A 26,320-nucleotide genomic window follows, 5' to 3' on the forward strand; every position below is an offset into this window, starting at 1 on the left:
TACCAAGTTCAATCATTCTTTAAAAGAAAGACAGCTTGACCCTCTTTTTCTTGTAGTTGCACTCTATAGCTTCAAAGTTGAAAGAAATATGAAGAATGCAATAGAGAAAGTCCAAGTGCATATAGCTGATAAATGTGCTCTCTCGCAGTGCAATAAGAGAAGAATTTAAATGGTCATATTCTCTATTTGGTGAAGGATTTGCTCCCATTATTTGTGAAACCTGATAAACAAACTTTCATTTTTATTTATAAAATCTTCATTTCCATTGTTTGCTCCTAATATCGGGAAAGCAGATGGGAGGAGGTCATCTGCAAGAAAGCAGGGCGCATACAATACAGGAACTCATTCCTAATACTATGTTGATTTGAGGTATTATTCGATGTCGCCAAAACAAGTGATCATTTGTGAAATCACTTCTGTCAAAAATTTAACTAATCCCCTCGAGCAACATGCCAAATCCAATTCGAACTCAATAATTGAATTGGATTCCTTAAGCCGCGTGCCAAGGACTACCTTAAACTCAAAGTTTGTATCCTTGTTTATTCATCTATAATGTATCATAATTAGAAATGTCTTTTGCTCGTCTCCTCCTGCCACAGCCTGAGCCAGTTCAAACTCACTCTTGCATTTCTTACACTTCACTTCAAAACATTACTATAATTACAGATAAGTCCCAGGCTGCTGTCCAAATTTGTACTAGTCTCGGCAGGTGACTTGCCGGCACTAGTTAAAACTTAATAGCTACATTATTACACGTAAACCCCTAATCTTTAGAATTATAAACCATTTTTCCTCCACCGTTATGACTCGCTCCATCTTTTTTTATCTGCGAAGGTATCAGGGAGGTGGTTCCGGTGGGGCAGTGGGGAGCGACGGATGTCTTCTTCCACTAGCCTCCCGAGCTCCGGCGTCGGAGGAGGCGGCGGGCCGTGGCCGTCGATGACGTCGGTGACATCGTCGGGGAAGAGGATCCAGAAGGAGATGCTGGAGCTCAACGCCGATCCCCCCGCCGATTGCTCCGCCGGGCCCAAGGGCGACAATCTCTACCACTGGGTCTCCACCATGATCGGACCTCAAGGTATTCTATTGTACTCTAACCCCTTTCTCACCTCCGCCTCTTCTTCAATTGAGGACCCCCGCACCCTCGAATATTTCGATGAATTAGTGCACACGAATTTTGAAGTTAAAGCTGCAATTTTAGTCACAAAATACAGTCTTTTAAGCTAACTCCCCTCCCCATAGAAGCATGGGACTAGGGTTTTTGATGGCTTATATTAGTTATGGCTTGAATGTATTTTCACTTAGTATGTTCATTTCCATAGGAAAATATTTTTATTCCTTAGTTTTTTGCTTAATTAATGGGTTATGGGTATTACTTCAGACTATTTATCTGTTTTGATCTGGGGAATTATTCGTGTACTAGTTAAAGCATGATTTATTGGCTATAAAACCTAAGATGGGTGTTGCCATTTGCAGTAAATGATGCCTTAAAATGCCCTATACTTCTTTTATCTATACGTGGGTTTCGATATGAAAAAAAATGCTGAAGCAGAACCCCTATAGCTGACTCTATTTAAGGAAATAAGGTTTTCTTGATTTTTTTTTATTACCAGGAATTTACCACATTTTACTTCACACTTTCACCTTTTGGCAAGGATAGTTGAAAACGTGAAGAACAAGGTGATTCATTCTACCTAAAATGTTTCCTGCATCACAATTCAATTAATGTTTTGCTTGCTTCATGTCTATTCACGGATGTATTTCTACCAGGAAACTAAACTTTACAGTTTCTAGCTTGCAAGATCGTCGAGGCGTCTAGATGTTCTCTAGTTGGTGGGGACGCTTTCCTGGTCGGTGACATATGCCATCTAACTTCACCAAAAAAGGTAGTGGGGTGGGGAATATATAAATAACTAAATAAACCATTCTAACATGATAGAAGCTGAGATGAATCAATATGAACTTATGATTTCGTGACATTAATTTATAAATAGAGAATTGAGGAAAACACAAATCAGGGCAATTAAAACAAAAAGGAGTATGCAAACTGTGAAATATGTGTTCCTGTGCAGGAAGGGAAGGTTGGGTAAAGGAGGAAACATATAAAGTAAGAAAAGGAGTGTAGAATCAAATAAAAGAAGGAAAATAAAGACTAAATTATAGCTGATCACCGGCCAGACCTCAGGCCTAAGTTCTATTTATTTTTAGTCGGGCTTCTGGCCGGGCCTATTTAAAATTTGATCTTCTTTGTGCCCAAGCCCGGCCCATGATCAGCACTGGACTAAATATAACGGAAAAGACAAAGTAAGAGTATGAAGACCCAAACATGATGACGGCAGAAGCAGTGGAAAGAAAGGAAAAGCAAAAGAGGAAAGGAAAAGGGGAAGAAAAGGAGGAAGAAAAGGGGAATGGAAGAAGAAGATAAAGGCTGAAGAATGCTACAAGGGATCTATTTGTTTGCAAAGATATGGATGTTATGATATTAGAGAGTGGGTTTAGAACACCTAAAAATGCCAGCTTTTTGGACAAATTCTTCCATTACAAAGAATGATCAAGATGAGAAAGAGGGCAATGGTGAGCCATAAGTGAGGGGATGTCTTCTTCCACCGGCTTCCTAAGCACCATAGCTGTTGACAATACCGAGCAAGAGGATGACATTGGGAAGTGGGGAGCAAGTAGAGGAATGCACTTATGGCCACCAGTGATGTTGATGTTGATTCGAGGATGCTCGATGTCGACCCGCCCTGCTGACTGCTTCATTAACCTTGGCAACAAAATCAGTTAATATGGTATTCCTAAGCTTTGCACAATGGATGAGTTGTTGTCAGTTTTACATAGTTTGGTTTTTTTAACTTTTTTTTTTTTTATGTATACCATGAAATGCATTAATATCATCTAATCTCTACTCTATGTTTGCTTTCGCTTGTGATTTATATAAAAATATTATATAAGAAAATGAAATATTAGAAGGATTCAACTATGGGTTATTTAGCTGGTATTGTTCTTGTATGTAGGTTCTCCATATGAAGGTGGAATATTTTTTCTTGACATCATGTTTCCACCTGATTATCCATTCAATCCCCCCAAGGTATGAGAAAATTGAACTGGAAACTAAACAACGTGTTTTCACTTCCATGAAAGTCATATGTCATATAATGATATCTTAAAATTTTTTGGTTATATAACAGTACTTTAATATGATGTTGTCATATTGTATCATCTGAATTTCTTCAATTCTCATTTCAAAACATAGATCTACTTGGATTTAACAACATAGCATTTATCTCTCTTTTGTTTCCCCTACCTAGTGATTTGCTGATCGTATATGATGCATCAACATAATATTAATGAATTCTTGTAGATCAGCAATTTTTAGGATTGAAAGTTTTATAGGTGTATAGTTGTTTCAAATTTTTGGGTGTTTGTTGGGTTAATCTACCACTTTAAAGGATGTCTGATGAAGTTTTGTTAGGTTTCTCAGTCAAAGAAAGTCATATTAGTTTTAGAAAGTGCTTCTTGAATCCCAATATTGAGTTTTTCAACCTTCAGGTTGAGTGCAGCCTTATTTTATTCTTAGTTTGGTTGATATCCTTTACCATATTTAAGAAAACTCTGTACTGCAGTTTCTGCTCCAAATCTTTTTCTAATATTGGAAGTTCTTAAAGCACATAGAAAAGTCCTTCAGATATCGTCGATTAAAAGAAGATGAAATGGAAATGTTTCGGTGCTTCTGCAATGATTTGCAGCAGTAAAATCTGAGAAGTTTCTGGCTGTTGACTTCTCCACCTCATTCTATCAAAGCCTAGGAGAAGTAATAGGTTGAAAAAGCAGTAGGATGGACCTCTCAGTTGAAATGCCTGTCAGCAAGATGAAATAGATTTTAGCTTTTACTTTGGAGTCAAAAATTCTAATCAGTTCACCGTTATTAGTGGTTGGTTCCATGATTTTAAATGCATGATCATTCTGGTGAATTATTCAGTCAGAGGAGTTGGCCAGGTGTCAGAGGATCAAAGTTTTCTTCAGCTCTCTTTATCTTCACGTTTCTTTCTCCGAGAAAGAAGTTCAACAAGGTTGATATTTCACTAGAAACAAAGATCTACCATAATTCAGGGTATAGCTTATTCTTGGCTGCATTTTTTACTCATGACTTTGCCATTTAGAGATTGGTGTTTACTTTTCTTGCTTATCCTTGGCTAGCAGGAATAAGATAAAATTGAATAGACCCGAGCTGGTAGGAATCTTCTCCCTGTGCAGAGAAATAAGAAAGTGAGAGATTGAATGCCGGAGCAGTATATAGATTGCATGTTGTTAGCATCTTGATTTAGTGGCAAAGGATAGAATAAAGATCTTCTGCTTTAGTGCCATGTTACTCAAGGGAGTAAATAGAGTGAAACCTGTCATTTCTAATAGTGGGCTATTTCTAATAGTTTTCATTTTATCTGTAATTGCATTGGAGACTTACTATCACATTCTACATGCCATTCATTAACTTTCTTTCATCTTTTGATTGTGATCCCAATTTGATCATTTTGCTTTTTCAGGTTACATTTAAAACTCGGATATACCACTGTAATGTCAACTCTGCTGGAAATCTAAATCTGGACATCTTGAAAGATGGTTGGAGTCCTGCTCTGACAATTTCAAAGGTGCTGCTGGCCATTAAATCAATCATCACCAATCCTGATCCATGTATGTGCTATTGTTTTCTTTTAGTCTCTGATCTTTGATTTTGAGTGTATCCTTTAGTCATATGAAGAATCTTGGATTTGGATATTCTCTTTTAAAACATTGTGTTCCATCTTTGCAGATAACCCGTTAGTATCAAGCATTGCTTGTTTGTATTTGTCAGATAGAGCTAAACATGATGAAATAGCTGCTGAGTGGACTATGCGTTTTGCCAGATAAAGTTATCAGCTTCCTGATAACCAGAAAGCTAATGCAGAGAATTTGGCGAAATTTATGATCATAGAAAGAAAATTTCCTGCAATAGTTTGAGAAGCTGGATACAGCCCTTCTGATGATCATTACATCATACATCTTTGATAAGCAACCGAATTTGTTTTTAGCTGTAAATAGTTTGTTCCTTTATGTTTTTCCAGGTAAGGACTCTGACTTGTAGCATGACTATTGCAAGAGAGAATCAGAAAACACTATGTGCTATTAAAATGTATCAGAATGGCCTTGCTTTTGTTGTGAACTTGTTTTCTTGATGAGCTAAACATTCTATAAGTGGCACACAAACTTCCGAATGTGTGCTTGCATTATTTGAGCTCAACATCATGTTTGAGGACTTTAAACTTTTACAGTTGTGCTTAAGATTGGTTTCTATATTCTTTGTGAAATATATTGTTTGAGTAGAGGATGATAGAAGACCCTCATCAGGAACCTAGGACCAGTGTCAGAAATCGAAAAATTTATTGATTATGATATTAGTAACTGGACACACCATGGTCAAGAATGAATTCAAGCATATGATTGGTTCAAAGGCACCAAGGTACTTCAGCTATTTGGACTAGCCAATTTCCTTAAATTTTCCTCCATTACTCGTCTCTGAGAACTATGACTGTCATGATGTTAAATTTTTGATGTCTTGAGTGTTGATTGTCTACAAATTGAAACAGTTTCTAAACTTCGTTATTTGAAGATAATCTTTTCCACAAGGAAAAAAAGATGATAGACCAGATGCATAATAAATCAGCTAGCATCCTAAAGCATTTAAATTTCTTTTCAAACTGCAGCAATTAAACAATTGTGCTTAGTTCTCTTGTTCTTGGAATTGATAATGGTTTCATTTATAGACAATGAAGAGTTTTTGTATTTTCACATTACCTTTACGATCAATTGAAGGTCATATTCCTATTCGTACAAGATGGACATTGGCTGGTGGTGTTGCATTGGATCTTAGACCCTCAAATATATGATGTTTCTTGAAACATCAGGAATAAACTATCAGATTCAAGATTGCATTTTAAGTCTCCATTTCTATTTGAGTGGAAAAGCAAGAAAAGAACTCCAAAGTCATTGTTAAATCAGATGCAACAATCTGGAAGGTGGGGGAGGAGTCGAGTAGATCTTAGTTTTTGTGAAAAAGAATGGACAGGTGAACATCAAATTTGGGAGAGTGACAAGGATTGTTTTTCAGTTTTTGGCCTTTAATTTGATTCTAATGTTCATGTTTCTAGCCCTTGGTTCACCCTCTTTGGGGGCCATAGTTCAAATATGGTCATATCGGTCAGTATATAATCTTCTGTGCCTCTAAATAAGAAACAGAGAGGGTGGATCCTATATCCTTAGTACCATTATTAGCATCACAACACATTAGAATCAAGAATTTCTGAAATAAAGTTTGTCGAAAATTGAGTACTGTAACTGCCATCAGATGAAAAGAAACCTTTTAAAGTTGATCTACATATATAGAAGGATTGGGTTGTTAGATTCTTTTGAGGAAAAATTGCACACAACAACGGTCACTATATTTCTTCAGGTGATTGAATGTTTCATAGCTTAACGATTGCTGTAACTATTTCTGCAAACAAATTATTCACAGATTGTTCAAAAATTTACATATGTCGTGGCTTTTTTTTTTTTTTTGAAGTATAGTAGACTGATAAGATTATTGGTCGATGATTTTTTAATTGTTGTCATTAATGTCTTACATGCTTTATGGATCCATTTTCTATTCCCCCACCTAATCTTCTGTTCTTTCTTTTTTTTTTTTTGTGGAGGGGGGGGGGGGGGGGGGGGGGTGTCCCCCAACTTTGACTACTTTCTGCATGTACCCAAATTTCAAATTCCTTCTTGCCAAATTATTCAGAAATTCCAATCTTGTGACGAATGACTATATAAAGCTGTAGGTGAATAGAATAAATGACTTGATAATACTCTTTAAGTGGATGAAATGGTTAAGTTTATAATATTTCTCATGCACCAAAGTATGTCCCATCTGTATCTAGGATACTTCAGTCTCACTCTTAATTCAGCCAACAGCTCTAAAGAGATGTTGATCTTTCATTTAACTTGACCATTTGAAACAGACACCCGACCTTTTGTGAAGCAACTTGCCCCACCTCACCTAAGCTTTAAGTTACACATAAAGCATTCTATAGCTCCTGCCCTCCTGAAAGAGCACACAAGCAGATGCTCAGGTGGTCTTCTTGCATCGAGGACAATGGCGAGCCAATGCGAACCAATCAAGCAACGCCGATACGACCCAAGCATGTCCAGAAGAACTAGGAAGCCCACTTCCACAACCACCACCAAGAGCTCTCAGGATGAAGACAAGGAGCTGCAGAAGAAGAACAACGATGGCTTCCATCGTGTTTCGTTGAAGGAGCTGATGAAAGAAAGCAATGCAGAGAAGGCTGAGAATGGAACTGAGGCTGAGAGTGGAACCGTTCGAGATAATGTGGATGGTATGAAGCTCATGGCAGCGGCAGCAGGAGGAGGAGGAGAGAAGAGCCTCCCCATAGTAAGAAAGCAAGGCGAGGGCATGGAAGGAGCCAAAATGGCTGGATTGGTGACCCGGTATGCGAAGGTGTTGAACCATTTGATCAAGGTGAAGCGCAGCTCCAAGAAGAAAAATGTGGTTCAGCTATTGATGTAGTGGATCTCAGATGGTGTCTTTTTTTGCAGTTTATTGCTGGCTATAGCCATGAATCACGTTTGTATGGATGATGAATGCACGATATCACAAAAGAGTTGAGGGCAGCTCTTTTAAGAACTATTCCTATTGCTTTCATTTCACTCTTGCCATGTATTTAGGCTTCAAGTCAGGCTCCTGATCAAGTGGTACAGATCTCATGGAAAAGGAAAGATTGGTACCATGTCTTCTGTGATTCTTGAGGAAAATTGGTATTGCATTTTTACACAGTAGTAAATTACAAATCTGTGAAATTGCTTTGATAAGTAAGAAATATCGCTCAGCTGGTGTGTTGTTATTTCATTGTTCATTTTGAAATGGTACCAAGAAGTGTGTCACCACTTGAGTGACTTTTGGGATAGAGATTATGAGTTACCATACAATTGCTTTTGGTTTCTTTAATCTAGGGTTTTTAGATACTTCTTACAAGTTTTTTGAGAGAGAGAATATAACATTTGATATTCCAAATCCAATGCAACATTAGCGGCAAATTGTGCATCATTTCAAGCAAGATGACATTTATGTGCTCTTATGCTCACTTGATATGCAAATAGCAGCGTGTATCTTCTTATCATTGTCCATGATCACTCCAAATTTCTTCAACAAGTATGAAGGGTTTATATACACGCATACATATACACACATGTATGTATGTATGTATGTATGTATGTATATTGTGAGATCTAGTCCATCTACACTGGCTTGATCCAATTGATCGGCTGACCAACCATATGCTGAGGTATGATAGAAATGGTATTAGAGCTTACGTTTATGATCAGTATCAAAATTTAGGTTTAAAATCACTAAGAATTGTGACAATTGGCTAGGGTTCTATAAATGCAATGGCTTCAAATATGAAAATTGGCTCGAGGGTTAATTTTGATTGGATGTGCTCGAGGCAAAGAAAGGATAGAGAAAATTTTGCTCTAGTTCTACCTAAAAAATTTGAACTTTTGGATCTTCTCAATTTCAACTTGGTCGGAAATCACTTAGTGAACCTAGAGAATTTTGGTGAGTTTAAATCAAAGTTGCGCAGCGAAAATATAGTGGAATACGAAGATTAGAGATATGTATAAACCTCTCTTATATCCTCACTCTCTCCCAGTAGGATGCCGCCACCAAGGGCCTACCCAACTCCCCTAAGAACACCAACCTAGCCACCTAGGTCACAAATGCTCTCCCTTATCTATGGATTTGTGGTTCAGTCTAGGGCTGTTTGATTCTTGTGGGTGCAACCAGGGCCAAGTTAATCCAAACCAACCTCACAGATCTGTACTATGGGTTCAGACTGGGTCCGATTGTTACCCATCAATCTGATCAAAAGTCAAATTGGGTTTGGTTAAAAGTTCCTTCAATCCGACCCCACCTAAAACTAAACCAAATTTGATCCATACATCTTCCAGCTCACCCATCCTGTACCCTAAGCTCGCAAGATGTCGACCAAACTGAGCTCGGCTTAACCTAACTTGATCCAAACTTCATTTGGATTGGAAATATGGAGATTATATACTTGAGGAAAGTTTAGGTTAGGTTCGTTAAGGTTTATCTTGGATTGGGTTGCATCAAAGTAGGTAGTTTATTAAACAAATTTGGTGGAGGTTTCATTCTCTTGATCTGACTCAACCCACTTGAGTTATATTATTAGTTGTCCTGTTTGGTTACCTGGAAGTGGGCAGCGAGAATTGGCTTTTACTAGAATACTTGTCATTTTGGATGTTTGATTGGTTTGAACTCCAAGTGAATCAATGCTAATTTCCGTCATAAGCCAAAGCCAATTCCAATCCTAAGCCAAATTTATTTGTTTAGACCATGATATGCTGAACCGGCCTATACCGGCTCGTTCAGCCCGTACCGGATCGGTCTGATCTCTGACTCGTCTGGTTTGACTGTGAAAAACGGTTTCGACCCCGAAGAGGCTGGAACTGAGCGATAAATCCACTGTACCCGTGCAAACCAGACCGGTTGGCACCGGTACAAGCCCAATACCGGAGAACTGAATCAAATCGCCCGGTTCGCACCAGGACAGCGCGCCTGTGCGTGGTTCTCCGCGCTGAGCAGCATGCCTACAAGGGCGCGCGGTTTCCGCGCATGATTCCGCTCGCGCGCGATTCTCCGCACGGGGCAACACGGGGGGTTCCCGCAGGGCCTTTAATGCCACAAAGTGGCATTTAAACCACTCAGTGGCATCTAACGCGGGCGCGCATGCTCACGGACTCTTTTTTTTACCCCCTTCCGCAGCGCTTCTCTATTCGTCAGTTCGATACCGGTCCAAAACAGTACCATCCTGGTCCGATAAGCGACCGGTACATCTACCTGTTTCGATACATCGTACCTTAATTTAGACTGAGCCAAGGCCATTGAAGTGGCATCAGGATGCAGTCAGAAGAATTGCTTCCAAAGAATGCAAGTGTCTAGATTACCCCAGAGATTGTATTGCAATGAGCGTGCAAGGTGCCTAATTACAAAAAATATCATTACCTCAGAGATTGTATTGCAATGAGCGTGCAAGGTGCCTAATTACAAAACATATCATTATGTTCGAATACAATATGGGCAACAACCCCAGGGGACCAACACTTTTGTGAAGCTTTTAAAGGAACAAGAGAGCTAATTAGAGCAAGAGGCCCCTCAACAACTAGTAAGGTAGAACAACCATCCAAGAGAGATTTAATAAATAATAGCACAAAAGTACCATAAAAATTGATCAAAGGATGCAACATTTGAACTAATAACCCAAGATTAGCAGCTATGGAGTTAAAGAGGGATATGAACTTCGAAGCGACAAGAAATTGAAGGTAGATAGCTAGCTCTCAACTCAAACTAAAAGTGGATCCTCTGACTAGTTATGGGAAAAGAGCTCTTAGATTTTTCTATCATGCCTTTAAATACTGATCTCACTTCCTTCTTTTCACAAATTGGTGAGGCTTCAAATTAGACAATTCCCAGATTTGGCATGCAAGTGTTAGATTCGAATATGAACATGCACATATAAATCTTTTTCTAGACCATTAAAGCAAATATTTTTTTGCAGTCGCCTGTATACATTGTTAGTGTATAAAGATGGAAAATAATGCATGGCTGTAAGCTTTTAGGATCATCATATTGTGATCCCATTTCAAGCTCTAGCCTCTTTCAGAAGACCTCGGCTCGCCATGGAAAGGTGACTTGCCATTACTCTTCATTGTAGTTCTCATTGTCAAATTACAACCAGTTACCAATGGTCAGACATGATATCTGTTGTCTCCCTTCATAAATCTAGGTGAATGTTGTCTGTTACCAATGCATTTTCCAAGGGAAACAGATGACAGTATGGCTATTGTGTGCAGGAGAACTGAAGGAGCTCCACAATCAAATTATGTTTGTATATTGTCATCATTGATTTCCTTTTCTTCGTAAGATCTAATCCTAGCTACTAGAAACAACAACATTGGTGATTGGTCATATTAAGTTGTTAAAAAATGGTGAAAATTATTGTCTTAATCATAGATATCTTCCTTCTATGACAATGATAGCTTTGATCATGCTTCACAGGATATTTGCTTATGCACTTTTGCAATGCTTACAGAGGGAGATGCAATTGCTGTAGGCATGCCAATGACATGCACTGCTGTCATCATATATTTGGCAACCATCCTTGCTGGATATGTTGTCCTATCAATATTGATAGCTTTGCAGCTGATGAAATTGCCACTGGGGATGAAGATATCTGAAGCAGGAGGAATATTTACTAAGGCAAATATCTTCAACTTTGTCCCCATAAAAAAAAATAAGAAAAAGAAGCATTTTGAGAATCCAAAGTTTTACTTCTGCCAAATCTGTATTAATCTATGACATAGGGGGGAAATGAGCATATTTTTTTTTAAAAAAAAAAAATGTGTGTGTGTGTGTGTGTATGAGCAGGCTAGGGATATATTTGAGGTGGACCTCCACTTAGATCTAGCCAAGTTTAAATAGAATGATAGAGATCTTATATGAACTGAGCTGTTGGATGTGATCTACTATCTCTAAACTACTTACACATTAAAAAAATATAAGAATTGAAAATTTTTATTTTATACATCAAGTGATCAAAAAAATATATATTATTTTTATGATAGAGGTTTTCAACTATTTGATGCAAAAGTAAGGAGGCTTTAAATTTTATAATTTTTAATATTTAAATAATTTAGAGATAGTAAATCATATCCAATCACTCTAATTACCGATAGGAAATTTCATCACCCATCCAAATCTACTAAATAGGAGTGAAGATTTACTTATAGTCAAATCTAGCTGCATAAAATTGGTACTAATTGGGTAAATAGATTACTCCTAAAAGAAAAGAATAAAGTACAAGGATTCTATCTTTCTCGCGGGTCCACCGTTGAACTGCTCAATGGTAGCTTTAAGATCGGTGCAGATGGATGAAAGATCTCTCTACCCGGACCCAGGAGGAATAAGTACTTATTCTCGCAGCGCCAGGAAAGGGCTTGTCCGGTTCTCCCTTCCCCATCTTTATGTCTACTCCCAATCCCCACCCAAAATCCCCTCCCTCGGAAGCCGTTTCTTTGACGTACCTTCGGACCGGAGACTCTTAAGCTTTGCCGTGCGCTTTCCTCCCTCCTCTCTCCCAGCTTTCTAAGCCGAAAGGTAGCAAGAATTATTGCCACTATCTACTGTTTGTGAATCCTTTTTTCTTGGCGATCATAGAGAATCTTCCTATTTGCGAATCCTTTTTTTCCTGGGGATCGTAGAGAATTCTTGGACTTCGGAACTGTCGTTCGCTTTTCTTGGACTTCCGAAATGTAATGAAAGGGATCGCCTCCTTCGAATGGTAACGAAATCTCTTTGTTATCTGTGTAGGGTTCTTCTTGTTGATCCAGGAGAGGGGAACGAGAGAGATCTCTCTGATCCGGTGAGCCGTTGGAAAAGAGGTACAATTTGAGCTCTTTTCTCTTTTTCTTGCGATTGTTGCATCTAATTGGAAGAAACCTAGAATGTTTGTTGGGTTTGGAAAGACTGTCTTTTGACAAGATTCTTGATTTCTAATGTACGCCCGTAGTGCGTTCTTGAGGAACGGCACACGGTCGGGTCGGGTAGATGCAAAGTTTTGAGGCTGGAAAGAATGCTAGATTAATTTGTAATTATATTGCTTAAATCTTTTTGAGAAAAAAATGCTGTCAGGTTATAGTAAATGAGAGTGGTAGATGAACAATTGAAATGAAAGGGGCAACCATAAATTTCAGAGGAATTGAAGTCTGAAAGCAGCAAGTGTTACAGTAAGCGAGTTTTTCTATTCTGCTTGAGGGGGGGCAAAGTGCTGTAAAGTTTACCTAGCCAAGGATTGCTCATGCAATGAAAGAATGTAAAAAATTGAAGCTATCAAGGGTTCAAAGTGGATGTGTAGATTGTGGACCTAGTGTGGAGTAAAGCTTGGAAAGTGAAAACTTGAAAAGGGTAGCAGTTGATTTGGGGTACTGTTAAGCACTGTGGTAATTTAACGATGTCCCAAAAGTCATTAAGACACTGCTATATTTTGTGCATGGGTTTTTCGCCTGAAAAAATGGCAGCATTTGTTGGGTGGATGGGGTTGTTTATTAGAATAGTTGCATATGTGTATGTGTGGTAAAATGGAGAGCGAACTTCGAGCATGGATGGAATAGTCTCTATAATCGATCCTGAGTCGATTGTATACCGATAGGTGCTGGACAAAGGCACACTCAACCGTCTGTTGCACAAGAGCGTGGAATTTGGTTGTAAACCAATGACAGGTATCTAAACTCGACTCAAAGAAAAAGGAAAGGAAAGATAAAACATGAGAAAGTGCAAATATTGGCAAAAATTAGTATTGGTCCACCATGCATTGGGTGCTTGCTTAAAATTATGATTGGTTTTTAAAATGTTATAATGGTTTTGAAGATATTGCTATCAGTAGTTTTTCTGAGGTCAACAGTGACGCGCTAGAAGCATGCAAGTAGAAGGGGTTGAGATTGCCTTGATTGGAGATAACAGACCTTCTATGTCGTTGTCTTGACTCATGTCGTGCTTAACCTGTGAAAATGCTTAATAAATGCAGCTGCTAATGAAAATAGGGTAAAGAAAGAAGGAATTAGGATATCTGTACAGTTGTTCTGAGTATCATTTAAATCATGTGCATTGACGAGAATTATTTTTTTTAAGATGGTGAGGGATTCGTACTTCATGACATACAATTCATTGAACAAATGTGCATGTAAATTTGATTTAAATTTTAACTAATTAAAGTTGCTGGCAAACTATGCTTCCTGCTTTAAACAAAATATATCACGGAAATTGAAAAAATTGCATTTAGTAGATGCTCATAAATCTTGGTTTCTTTAGCTGTGTTGCTGTTAGGTCTTTTGAATTAAAAAATTGCGAACTTTAATGTTTGACAGACTATCAGAGGTATATTTATTCAAAGTCTTTTGTAGGTGGATGATATGGTTTTTAACTTGTTTAATTAAGAACAATGTTCTGTCAATCTTGGTCATTTTGCTAGATAACAAAATAAAACAACTATGCAAAAGGATAGCTTCTCCAGTGACACTCCATCAAATCATCTGGGGCGGGTTCGGCATCGGAAACGCTCAGCTGAGGTTAGTTACTGGCTTTTCTTGGTTATTTTTCTTATTCTGTCGTCATTTGTTTAGAAACCTGGATTTTCTTTTGATTCTGATAAATGAGTATTTTGAGGATTCGACAGAAGTAAAACAGCTACAGCTTAGGATTCATTTATAAAACTGTGTGTTTATTTACACCATCGAATAGCTTGTTGACAGATTAAAAATCATTTTCTCTTTCCTAGAATGATTGGCCATTGTCTTTTTACCATTTACTTGCTATATAGACTTCGGGTATCTGTGTTGTCAATCATTGTTAGAATGATAAGTTTAGCTTCATATGCTGTTAGGTGCATTGGTTGATGATTTATATTGGCAAATGTAGTAAAATTGATTATGTTAACTAGGTGGATTGTTGGACTGCTGCAGTTCCTGATGGAATATATAAAAATAAATTGTTCTGTTGTTCCAGGTTTCTCAAGATGCAAATAAAGCAAATGGGGCAAATTTGCTTGTCAATGACCGCAACAAATACAAATCAATGCTTATTCGTACACATTCAGCATTGTGGATGATAGGGGGTTTTGCATTTATAATCTACATGGGTCATCTATATATTTGGGCCATGATTGTTGTCATCCAAATCTTTATGGCAAGGGAGCTGTTTAATCTACTTAGGAAAGCTAATGAAGACAGACAGCTTCCAGGATTCAGGCTTTTAAATTGGTATATTTTTGTTCTATTTGATAACATTTCCAGCATGTTCAGTAGCCCCCCCCCACCCCCCCCCCACCCCCCAAAAAAAAAGAAAAAAGAAAAATATTGAATGAGTGCTTACGGTTTGAATCAAGTCTCATTTAATTTATCCATTCTCCACAGTGCAGGCATTTTTTCTTCACCGCAATGTTGTTTACTTATGGACGCTTTCTCAGCAGACAGCTTGTCAACACTGTAACTTCAGATAAATTGCTATATCAGCTTGTGAGCGGGCTTATCAAATACCAGATGGTTATCTGCTATTTCCTGTATATTGCAGGTTATCATTTTTGTTATGTTCTTTTATCATATATGAGCATATATTGTGATCACATTCAAAAATTTAGTAACCATGATCTTTGTTTGTGCCCCCTTGTAATATTGAAAGATTTCTCTGTTCTTCCCTCCCATCATTTTGTATGATACCAGAACATTGCTGGTTCAGCCTTTTCTTGTCTCATGGCTAGTTCAATTGCTTTAGAATATTATGCTGTTATGATGTCACATTTTAATTAACAATGTGGAAGGGAATGAATGAACATATTGCAAAATGATGTAACTGATCAATATGTGATAAAATATAAATGATTTAACATCATAACAGAATAACTTTACAAGGAAAACAAGTTCTGGAAAGTGACAAAAATTCTTTATTCTAATGAAGTTACAAACTAGAGCAACTTCTGATTGTAGAGGCAAACTTCAACGACAAAGTCAACATGCAAATATCATGACATAATGCCATAATAATTAAGAGTGTCAATGCTATATAAAAACAATCTGGTGAAAATAATCCACTCTTTATGATTTAAATAAAATGCAAAGTTACAAAGAAGATAAAGTTACTCACCTGCTTTTCTGATTGCATCAATCACTAGCACTAAAGATCTTTTATTTTTATTGAAAAGTGTAAATAATGAAGATATAGTTGACAAATGTTGCAAAGTTCATCCATTTTTGTGATGTACAAAGGGAATGGACTAACTTAGATTCTTTTTTCTGTTTTTCCCCTTTTTTCTTGGCGATTGGGTTTTCTTTTCTTTTCTTTTGTGTGTGTGTTGGGGGGGGGGGGGGGGGAGCGGGGTGGTTGAGGCTTAGTTACTGGAAGCAGGTCTGTGTCGGTATGGGAAAGCAGGTCTCCTGAAAAAAAAATTAATGAGAGAACACTTATGTGGCATGTGTGGGTTTCCGAGGAGATTCAAAAGCAGTTGCACCACCCTAAACAGAATATTCTTGCTAGTAAGGGTTGAGGGGTCAAATAGCCTGCCTAAGTTTTAATGGTACAAAGTGGTAATTATAGTTTTCATGTATTCTTGGACCAAGCATTCTCGAAGAGCTTCCTATTGTAATTGTGGATGTTTCAGACTATGCACAGAATAGCGTGGTTCGTTCATCTTTTTTTTTTTGTTTGTTTAAACTGATTCCATATCTTATTGGTGTCCAGACCTTGTTGAACGAAATTTAGAAGGGCCTATCTGAATTCAAAATGTTGCCCTAAGATTAATACCTCTTTGTATTTTATTTTCCTATATGTACATTCATACTTTAATGCATTCCTGTAGTTATTAATCTTTGTCTGTTGGTGGCTTAGGTTTTGTCTGGTTTATTCTTACACTAAAGAAGAAGATGTACAAGTATCAGTTTAGCCAGTATGCGTGGACTCACATGATCCTTCTAATAGTCTTTGTACAGTCCTCCTTCACTGTCGCAAATATTTTTGAAGGAATATTCTGGTAAATAGTTATTTATCCCTTATTATGATGTCAATGAGCTAGAAGTTTATTATTGTCAACATCATTTGTTTCAGATATGTAGTACTTCGTCAATGTGCAAATTATTTTTGAAAGACCTGACTCTTTTCTTTCTACAATAGTGTGCTAATTTTATGAATTATTTGATTGTTCAAAAGCAAGCCTAATTATGCCAGATATTTATATTTTTGATCATCAATGAAGTGTATAACTTTTTCTTCTCCTCATGTTATGTGCTATGATAACAGGTTTTCCAACAAGAAGGTATTTGATGTACTTGCATATGTATATATTTGAAAAGTATTATATTCTATTGAAGGGTCCTCATGGTAGATTATGTTGAGGTTAAGGCGTTTAATAATTTGAGACTCCGGAGGCATGTCACCAGCGTTGGTTGTTTTTTTTCTCTTTTTTCTTTCTTTTCTTTTGGGTAACTCCTTTGACTCTTCATCTTAATCAACATCTGTCATATCTACCGTAACATACAACCAATAAGATACCAGTAAGTTACTAAGATTCATTTTGGCCGAACCGCCCAATACCGACCCATACCACTCGGTTTTGAGTGATACCATGGCTGGGAGCGAAAAAAGTGTTGAGAGTCTGTCTCGGTATAGGATGCGTACCATACCATGCCGATTTTATCATATGGCTGTTAATATATTAGTACGGTTCCCAGTACCAGTTTTGCAGACCTTATTCTCAATACCGCTTTGAAAGAAGGTTGTGAAGAAATATTTGCAATGCTTTCTCCTTTTTATTTGGAATAATATTTTTTTTTGTTGCTACTCTGAAAAAAGACCACGAGGTGAAATTTTGTCTGTTTGAGGATGGTTTACTTTTTATTTTCCTTTTAGACGCTATGTCCTATGGCAGGCTTTTTATTATTTTGATTTTTCTGATATTAATCCAGTTAAATTAAACTACCTTGTATTAAGGATGGATTTATATGCAGGTTTCTTTTACCAGCTTCACTTATCGTTATCAATGATATTGCTGCATATTTCTTTGGATTCTTTTTTGGGAGAACACCTTTGATCAAACTCTCTCCAAAGAAAACTTGGGAGGGTTTCATCGGTGCATTAGTCACAACTATGTTCTCTGCTTTTGTGGTGAGCATCCTGAACTTTTTCCTAAATTATAAATCATGTCTGTTCTCCTAAATAGTATATCTATACTCATATATAGACACACACACACACACTGGTATGATCTCTTTATTTGTACATCTACGCCAGCTTTGGCTAGTACACTGTTGTTGAGAATTATAACTCTCTACCTTTTGTGTCAACTAAGCATTTCCCGATAGTGTGTACCTTTTTCCTTTCTTTTCATTGTTGTTACAAGGAGAGCTCTCCAACTATCAGAAAGCAAGCACTAGTCCTCCGAAACCTGACCATAAACTTATTCAATATTTGTTGTAAAATTTATAAAAAAATATTATGCCAAGACACAACTACTACCACATGCGATCCTTGGCTTGGAAATTACTTGAAATTTGAAAGTCCAAACCAGCCTGCTATTGAGCTGTGCTGCAAACAGGAGAGCTGGATGTACAGTAAGCTAAGTTCATATAGTCATCTAATTGTTCTCTTGTTTGCAAAAGCTGGAATTAGCTGAATAACCATCAGCATGCCCTTATATATATGTTAATCAATTTTACAAGATTGGTGGTTTGAATTTTTGCCTCCATTTGATATATATGCCAGAATATTTTTTCCTATCTCTACTCTCTTCATTCAAGTATGAACACTTGCGCTGTTGCTACTGAATTTGAATTTCTCATGTCTTGCTGTTTCAAGGGAGCTGCTCCTTCATTTTCTTCTCCTTGTTAAAACTGCATGCTTTTTTGGGGGGGTTGGGGTGGGGAGCTGGGTACTACTTAAAAGATATCCACATGAATTTTAATGTTGTTTTTTCTTTAAATTTCAGCCCACTCAATAGTCAATAATGATGCACGTCTCCACTCCAAATGTGCGCTTGTGCTGACATACTGCACTGTTCCTGTACACCTTTTCTTCTAATTCTTTGGGTTTTGAATCGATGAGAGTGATCCCCATTAATTGCACATAAAGTATGATTTGTAGACACATTTTCTGGGTTCAACTATGGTCAAAAGAACCAGGAAGGGCAGAGGATTTTGAGAGACATGCATCTGTGGTTTGGGTGCATGTGATTTCCTGCAATAAAAATTATATGATCAACATTGTTCTGCAAGAATCATGTGAAGCATAATGGATATAATTTTATTTAAAACTGAAATATCCATAGAATCTGTCATTTGAAACTTTGCAAGATGAAGACGACTGACATACTACTCACCCTCTCTTCTTGGCTTTCTTTTCTTGTTTCCATTTTATGAATTTTTTGACCCAAGAAAATTGCTCTTTGCCTTACTGCTGTCCACAAGTTATGGAAAGTTATTTCTGTTGCACAAGTTGGTGATGTGTGCCTGCATCTGTAGAAGAGGCCAGTATTTTCTTGCCCAAGGACTGTTTCGTGTTAAAGTAAAAGTTTGTGCTTACATTTTATTAGCTAGCCAAGCACATCGAATCTCTCTCTCTCTCTCTCTCTCTCTCTCTCTCATGCACACACACATGTGCACGTGCAAGGCACACATGAAGTCAGCAGATTCTATTCCTGTTCTATTATTGCTTCTTGTGATTTTCTTGGAAATAGATACTGTTGTTTTTTTCGGCCGACAACTCTTTCGAATTACTGATCATGAATGTTGTAGAAGATTTTGTTGTCTTGTGAAGCAAAATGGTAATTGTCTTTAGAATGTTTTTAGTTATCAGACTTCTTTTCTGTACATTTATGTTGCGGCAAAGACAGTTTCACCAGGCAGACGTGTGACCTTATGTTTGATCTTTAAGCATGCTTTACTTGATTTTCATTGATAATTGTGACCTGTGATTTTATTTTATGTAAATAACCTGCACTCTAATGTATGATTTTTCCCCCCCTGTATTCTTATTCTAATGTCCTGCAACATCCCAATGTAATAAAGGTTATATCTTGCAATCCATATAGAGAAGTTGGCAATTTTGTTGATTAATTTATGTTGATTTTGAAAGAAGTCGCCTTCAAATTTGTCAAACTCCTTTTTTTCTATTCTTATAGTAATGACCAGAAGTATCCGAATTTGATGAAGGTTGTATTGTCATTCGTACAGAGTTCTTTGGTAATTTTAGTCGTTAATTTATATTAAGCTTGAAAGAGTGCTTTCAATTTTGACAAAGTCCAGAATCCACTGGAGCTATTTATCCAGTTAAGCAATGCATCTATGTTATCATTCTTACACAAGTCCAAAGTGTTACTGAGCACTGTCTCTTGTAGAGAACATCTCCCAGGGAAAAGTCATGAAGTATGAATCAATCCTTTTATTACTTTCATGGTATAGCATGCATCATTGATAATCTAATGCTGGTTGTTGCATGCTCTACAAACTTTCCTGGTCCATGATTAAATCCAAAAACGGAAAAAAACAAAGAAAACTGATAACCATGTGATGTGTCTGATTGAGTAAAGGGTAATGGTTCTTACAAGTGTCACTGGAGCTTTCTCTAAATTGGAAGATCAGATCATTTTTTTCATGAGGCTCTCTTACTCCCCCTGGATTGTAAGGTCCCCAATGATTGTATGGCTTGTGCCCTTTCGTTGAAACCATTACTATATATGAAGATAGAGCTGGCTTGTTATGGCCTTACTGAAACATTCTAATCAATAAAAATAAAGGGGAAGTGATAAAGATTGACATAAAAAACAAGCATGAAGAGAAAAAAGTAAACCTGTATGAGCTCTATGATATACGTCTCAGCAGAAAGGTTTGTAACTTTGTCTGTTAATTATGTCGTTAGTCATTTGGTTCTTCCACTCCAAGTGAGAAGTCCAATTGCCTCTTTGCTATGTGCGGACAGGCTGTTCTGGTACTAGCGCTGATGAATATCACTATCTAAAATTCATTCATTAATGTTTATGTTTGTGCTTGACGTACAAACCTCTGTTATACTGTTTATTTTCTGTACATTTTCCTTTTTCCTATTATTGGAGCAAATGCTTGGACAGTTTTATTAACAGTTGCAGAAACAAAGAATTTCGGCAGTTGCAAGTTGGTACTTGAACTTAGGTTTGATTTGCATTTAATCTGTCAAATAGAGTGGACATTTCCTTTCCCTATTCTCTCGCTGCAGCTTGGTTCACTATACAGCATATCTTGGACATCTTATATACTTTTATCATTAGACCTAATGATGATCATACAAACTTCAAAATATGCTACCCTGAACTGTTCAAACTTCTTTTATCATTTATCCATAACCATTCAAATATTGCTAAAACTAAATACAAACTGAATGAAATATCCTTGTCTGTTCATAACACATTATAGACAAATGCTGAAATTCAAAACCATCCTCTTTGAGGAAAAAAAACAAATTATTTTAGCAAATTAGCACCTGGAATCAGTCATTATGGTCATAAATAGTTGAAGGTAATCTGCAAGGAAAATAATTTTTTCAATAAAGAAAATCTAAAACTTAAGAAAATGCTTAAAAAACTTTTACAGCATTTCAATATAAACCCCGTATAATGTGAATCCAGGAAACTCAATAAACAACAACTCCACATTAAGGTGCATAAATTTGTATCAGCCCTTCAGTAGCATATGTTTTCGCATTGATTGGTATTTTAGCCTCTCCCTTTTTTCTGGGTCCTGCACTTGGGCAGTTCTTGCCATTTGTTTAGCTTTTTTTTTCCTTGAATAATGGTGCAAATGTGTAAACATGTAGGTGCACGTTAATAGTTTATGATGCCTTTCTAAGCTTATGTGTGTTTTTCTTCTTATTATGTGTGTGTTTTCCGCTTATTATGATATGTTTTTGAACAGATCAGCTTTATATAGATACATCCATACTAAACCACCCCATTTTTATGTACTCTGATATATTCTAAATCACAAATCTGTTCTATATGCTTTGTGCAGCTAGCAAATCTAATGGGTCGCTTCCGGTGGCTAACATGCCCAAGAAAGGTAACCTTTTCCTATGTAATCATTAATGATTTCAGTATCCGATGTTGTTGGTTATCTGAATCTCAGAGTTGGAATGCTTATAGGACTTGTCTACGGTATGGCTTCACTGTGATCCTGGGCCAATGTTTAAACCAGAATATTATCCTTTGCGGGTATGGGTGCCTGAATGGGTGAGAACTCTAAAACTTAAAATTGATTTCATTGTATAAATTTATCTTCATTTCAAATTTGCTTAAAATAGATTTTTTTTTGTTTGATGAAAGGGCAATTTTCTCATCTTTTTTTGTCATGAATATTCTTAACCTTTTTTTTAAATGCAAAAGAAAGTCATGATGGAACTAATTTTTAGTGCTGCGTCCATTCTGTTCTTGCTAAATGGATGGTTCTTTTTCTCCTCTTGGTCTTAAATATGGAGTGTATTTCAGAAATTCTAGAAAAGTCCCATGTCATTGGTTGACATGTCATTATGATATTTGTAAGCGGTTTTTTATGCTTTAAACCTATTTGATCTGCTCTCTTTAGTTTATAGATGATTCTTTTTCTTATAGTATTAGTTAATTTGATTCTCCTTTTCAATTTATATCTAATATGCCCCTGTTCTTCGTGCAGTTTCCCTGGAAAGAAGTACCAATTCTGCCTGTGCAGTGGCATGCTCTCGCTCTTGGTCTATTTGCATCAATAATAGCACCATTTGGAGGTTTTTTTGCAAGTGGTTTCAAAAGGGCATTTAAATTTAAGGTGCTCATTTTTTAACTGTAGGACTGAATATTTTAGAGAATTGGAAAAATGATGACATCTTTTTTTCTTTTCAATAATTTTAGGATTTCGGTGATAGCATCCCTGGACATGGTGGAATTACTGATAGAATGGATTGCCAAGTAAGTTAATGGGAATTTGAGATATTACTCAAGTATTAAATGTTCTAGTATATTCTAGATCATGAAAGTATGAATAACAATGAAAAAATATTTAGTATCTGATATTAATGCTTGCTTCTAATCAACCATTTTGGCAGTTGTGGTATAGCTTATTCACAGCTTTTGGATAAAGCAAAGAACTGGATTCTTGTATTATCGTTATAACTGTATCACGAGTTTGCGACTAAGTACGCCAACAATTTCATTCAAACACTATTCCCTTCTTTTTGGTCAGCTAATGGGATTCTACCTTTTGATTGATAGCTATTGAAGTGTTTAGAAGTAAATCCCTTTAAATCATTCCTCTTACCTTCATCCAACTCTTCCTTGGTATCCAGTGATGATCTTTATTTATGCTTTCTGTACAATGTGTGTGGTCGGGGTGAATCTTCCATTGCATTTTGCTAATTACATATATATGTTTCCAAATTCAGCAAGTCCATCGATGGACATGCGAGTTCATTGTCATGATGCACCAAATGGCTGCAGGGATTTCTCTTAGATGTAATCTTAGTTCACTTGCTGTAATTTTGTTCTTTCATAACTAGTTATTTTTAGTTTCTAGTCGGTTATTTGAATTGAGGGTGGAGATCAACAAAAATCCCAGACCTTATTTAACAGCTTGATGGGCATAATTTTTGTCATGGTACTATTCATTCTACAGTAACCATGCACCACACATAGGGTTAATTTTGGAATTAAGTAAACTGTAAGGGCTTCTTTTTGTAAGAAATAGGGCTTTTGGATTCTGTGTATTGGAGATGTGAGACCTTCAAATCCTAGGTGTGATTCTAGATCTCAGGAGTCCAGTGGCATCTTTCCTCTTTCGTTTATTCTTGTGTTAACTTTCCATTTCCCTTTTTTTCCTCTACATCTGGTTCTTCTTCCCTTGTTTTCCTTCCAAGCATCATCGCATCAATTCTTGAACTTAGTTCTATTTATTTGCAGTCAGCTTTCCTGCAAGATTTAATCTTACAGCTCATATCCTGTGAGTATAATCTTATGCAGTCGCACACCACATAAAACCCAGACTTGGACCTGTAACCAAAAAAATCCAGACCTGGACCTGAATGGACAATAAGGCACTTAATGTATTTCTAAGCACTCTGAAACCCTCCCATTTCCTAATTGATCATCAGATTCATATATTTTTAGATTCATCATTGTCATCTACTATCAATTTTGAATTGAAATTTCGACCCTCATACTTTAATTTTAACTAACATTTAGATCATAATTAATTTTTCAGAAATTTGTTAGTTAATTTTTTTCTTAAACCCTAATATAGGTCCCGTTCAGAGACTGTCCTACATCATCTATTTGATGTTTAAAATAGCTGTTTTCATATTGTAGCACACACGCTATTTCTTTTCCTTAGTTCTCTAGTGGAGTTTATGTCACCTTGTATACAAATTTGATTATACTTGTCCGCCAATACAAGTAGTCACCACAAAGCTTTTATACTCTGACCCATGAACATTTGCTGCCAATCATGGGAGTTGACGAATCTTTGAGCCATATGACAAATGTGGAATTGGAAAGGAAAAGAGTCGCCATGTAAAGACTCTTTCTCTATCTACCTTTTTTCAATCTTGCAAAGAATATGGTGTTTTACAAAATTATATTAGCAAATGTTTGATCTCGTTAAGATCATACGGCAATCTTAGAGTCAAGTTTAGATGGTTGCTACAATAGATTGTACACGAAGAACCAAGTTTGATCAAAATGAATCTATTATTAACGAAGTAATAGAAATATAGAAAAACAATACTCAATATTCTTGCTTTAATTCATCCTATTACTTTTGATCTAGATGGTTGCACACCAGAAACTTAAAAAGAAATGCACTAATAGCATTATGATTTTTGCCATTACCTAGTTACCGTCCCAGCAATTCAGGCTTCTTGGTGGGCAGACTGGGGATTGACATAACCTTTGATAATTTTTTTGCACCAAGAGGCTGCTCCAAAATCTGAACCCATGCCATTACACTTGTCACCCCAATCCTTTTATTATTGCACCAAGCAATGCCCCTTATTGATTACATAATACTTACATTTCCAAAATATTTTGGAAAACAGGTATTTTTACAAGGCCACTATTGTTGATCTTGGACATAGTTAAATGGTATATTAAAAATATATTCTAAGAAATTAATTAATTTTTATACTTTTTTGTCAGATAATTCTCTGGTTGTGTGTTTCCTTCCCAAGAAATGAAAGAATAGCATGGTGTTTTTGTCTATCTTTCATCCATTATTTATGCCTCAAAACACAACCTCAATGCACGCATGCATGCATGCCATGTATACCTATTTGTAAACAATTTTCTGCTTTTGCATTTTGTTGTAGATGGTTATGGCAGTTTTTGCGTACATATACCATCAATCTTTTGTCATGCCTCAGAGCTTTTCTATTGAAATGATTCTGGACCAGGTACATCTTCATCTAATATTGTCTTTCATATTATGCTCCTGTTAATCAGAGACTGACTGGGGATGTGATGCAGATACTAAGGAACCTTTCCTTTGAGGAGCAGCAAATTCTGTACGAGCAACTTGGGAAGATCTTTCAAGACAGGCAGGCGATGCTAGCCTAAAACCATCTGATGCACTTCCATTAGCTGCAGTGCTTGCAAAACTGTGCGCTCCAAATTTTCTATCCATCACATAGTTTTAAATGCTTTGTATAGCCCTTCAAATCATGTCGACATGAATCTCTAGTTTTAGTAGAAGCCTTGTATAGTCTTTTGGAGACTTATATTTGGTAAGACATCCAGTGGCTACTTATCAAGAGAAAACGAACATTCCATTTGAAACATGCATGAGATATTAGTGCTGTGGAGAATGATCAGGACAAGATCATAGATGGCTGTTCAAACTTGCATCTTCACGAGGAAAGGTAATTAAAGAGCATGAGGTCAGACAAATTGGTATCTTTTTTTAACGGGCGGATTGCATCTGCTATAATTTCTCTTGGGCTGGGAAAACTCGATCCTGGGAGTGCTGTCAAATGGCGCATATAGATGGCGGCCGGAGTGGCCGAGGTCCGTTATGTTCCTTCGACCGTACCTATAAAAAAAAAGAAAAAAAAAAGTAGGCGACTGGAAGATCCACAGGCAGGACAAGGTGTGGGCCTGCCCATCCGCCACCTCAGCGGGCACACACGCTGCCTGTCCTGTCCTTTTTGTATCTAGTGTGCACCCTAAGTTTACACGCTTGCAAAATTTGAGATTAAAATTTGCACCTAGAGGCACATTGGACGACAAGTAACTAAATCGGCATGTAAATGTGTGAGCTAAGCCGTGAGCTAAGTTAGGTGCTAATGATTTAAACTTTGAAACAACAGAGACAGAGTCCGTTCAAACTAGGTGCCAAGTCAGACCACCATCCACAAGATTCAGCCGGCCATTATGGGAAAGAAACTAACCAAGAAATTCCCTGGTTCCAGATGCAAGACTTACGATACATATATTTTTTTGTGTCCATTGACAAATATCCAGCCAAAAAATATGAATCATGAAAACGATTGAAAGCAACTTTAATGGCTCCAGTCTCGTGCCCGGTCCCAAAAGGAGGCCCGCGGACGCCAAAGAGACGAAACTCCCCATTCGACCCGGCGACTCCTTCCACCACCCCACTCCACACGGCCGTTCGAAAACGTTGG

At 37.0% G+C, this 26,320-nt stretch overlaps 2 protein-coding genes across 5 annotated transcripts; both read left to right on the forward strand.

The window, feature by feature from the left end:
* The first annotated feature begins 790 nt into the window (after window positions 1-790).
* Window positions 791-7,837, forward strand: LOC120107138 (constitutive photomorphogenesis protein 10-like). Of its 2 annotated transcripts, none has more exons than XM_039120311.1 (4): window positions 791-1,078; window positions 3,015-3,088; window positions 4,542-4,689; window positions 7,035-7,837. In XM_039120311.1, the coding sequence occupies exons 1-4, from the start codon at window positions 877-879 to the stop codon at window positions 7,601-7,603; spliced, it is 993 nt and encodes a 330-aa protein (XP_038976239.1). In that variant the 5' UTR covers window positions 791-876; the 3' UTR covers window positions 7,604-7,837. The 2 variants fall into 2 exon arrangements, with proteins under 2 accessions (XP_038976239.1, XP_038976240.1); XM_039120312.1 differs by lacking the exon at window positions 7,035-7,837 and adding an exon at window positions 4,808-5,303 and having other exon boundaries at window positions 793-1,078.
* A 4,270-nt stretch (window positions 7,838-12,107) lies between these two features.
* On the forward strand, window positions 12,108-25,478 carry LOC103712077 (phosphatidate cytidylyltransferase 1-like). Of its 3 annotated transcripts, XM_039120315.1 has the most exons (13): window positions 12,108-12,268; window positions 12,482-12,552; window positions 14,139-14,235; window positions 14,672-14,925; window positions 15,084-15,235; window positions 16,547-16,688; window positions 17,662-17,818; window positions 21,691-21,738; window positions 21,822-21,908; window positions 22,348-22,476; window positions 22,560-22,616; window positions 25,007-25,090; window positions 25,164-25,478. In XM_039120315.1, the coding sequence occupies exons 3-13, from the start codon at window positions 14,158-14,160 to the stop codon at window positions 25,251-25,253; spliced, it is 1,278 nt and encodes a 425-aa protein (XP_038976243.1). In that variant the 5' UTR covers window positions 12,108-12,268; window positions 12,482-12,552; window positions 14,139-14,157; the 3' UTR covers window positions 25,254-25,478. The 3 variants fall into 3 exon arrangements, with proteins under 3 accessions (XP_038976243.1, XP_038976244.1, XP_038976245.1); XM_039120316.1 differs by lacking the exon at window positions 12,108-12,268 and having other exon boundaries at window positions 12,285-12,552; XM_039120317.1 differs by lacking the exons at window positions 12,108-12,268; window positions 12,482-12,552 and having other exon boundaries at window positions 15,079-15,235.
* The last annotated feature ends 842 nt before the right edge of the window (window positions 25,479-26,320 follow it).

This window comes from Phoenix dactylifera, unplaced genomic scaffold (assembly GCF_009389715.1).
Source record: "Phoenix dactylifera cultivar Barhee BC4 unplaced genomic scaffold, palm_55x_up_171113_PBpolish2nd_filt_p 000774F, whole genome shotgun sequence".
NCBI lineage: Eukaryota > Viridiplantae > Streptophyta > Magnoliopsida > Arecales > Arecaceae > Phoenix > Phoenix dactylifera.

Coding starts and splice junctions, on each gene's coding strand:
- LOC120107138 (XM_039120311.1), top strand. CDS start 877: ATGTCTTCTTCCACTAGCCTCCCGAGCTCCGGCGTCGGAGGAGGCGGC. Junction 1,079..3,014: donor CACCATGATCGGACCTCAAG/GTATTCTATTGT, acceptor TCTTGTATGTAG/GTTCTCCATATGAAGGTGGA. Junction 3,089..4,541: donor ATCCATTCAATCCCCCCAAG/GTATGAGAAAAT, acceptor TTGCTTTTTCAG/GTTACATTTAAAACTCGGAT.
- LOC103712077 (XM_039120315.1), top strand. CDS start 14,158: ATGCAAAAGGATAGCTTCTCCAGTGACACTCCATCAAATCATCTGGGG. Junction 21,739..21,821: donor GGCTAACATGCCCAAGAAAG/GTAACCTTTTCC, acceptor GAATGCTTATAG/GACTTGTCTACGGTATGGCT. Junction 25,091..25,163: donor TTGAAATGATTCTGGACCAG/GTACATCTTCAT, acceptor GATGTGATGCAG/ATACTAAGGAACCTTTCCTT.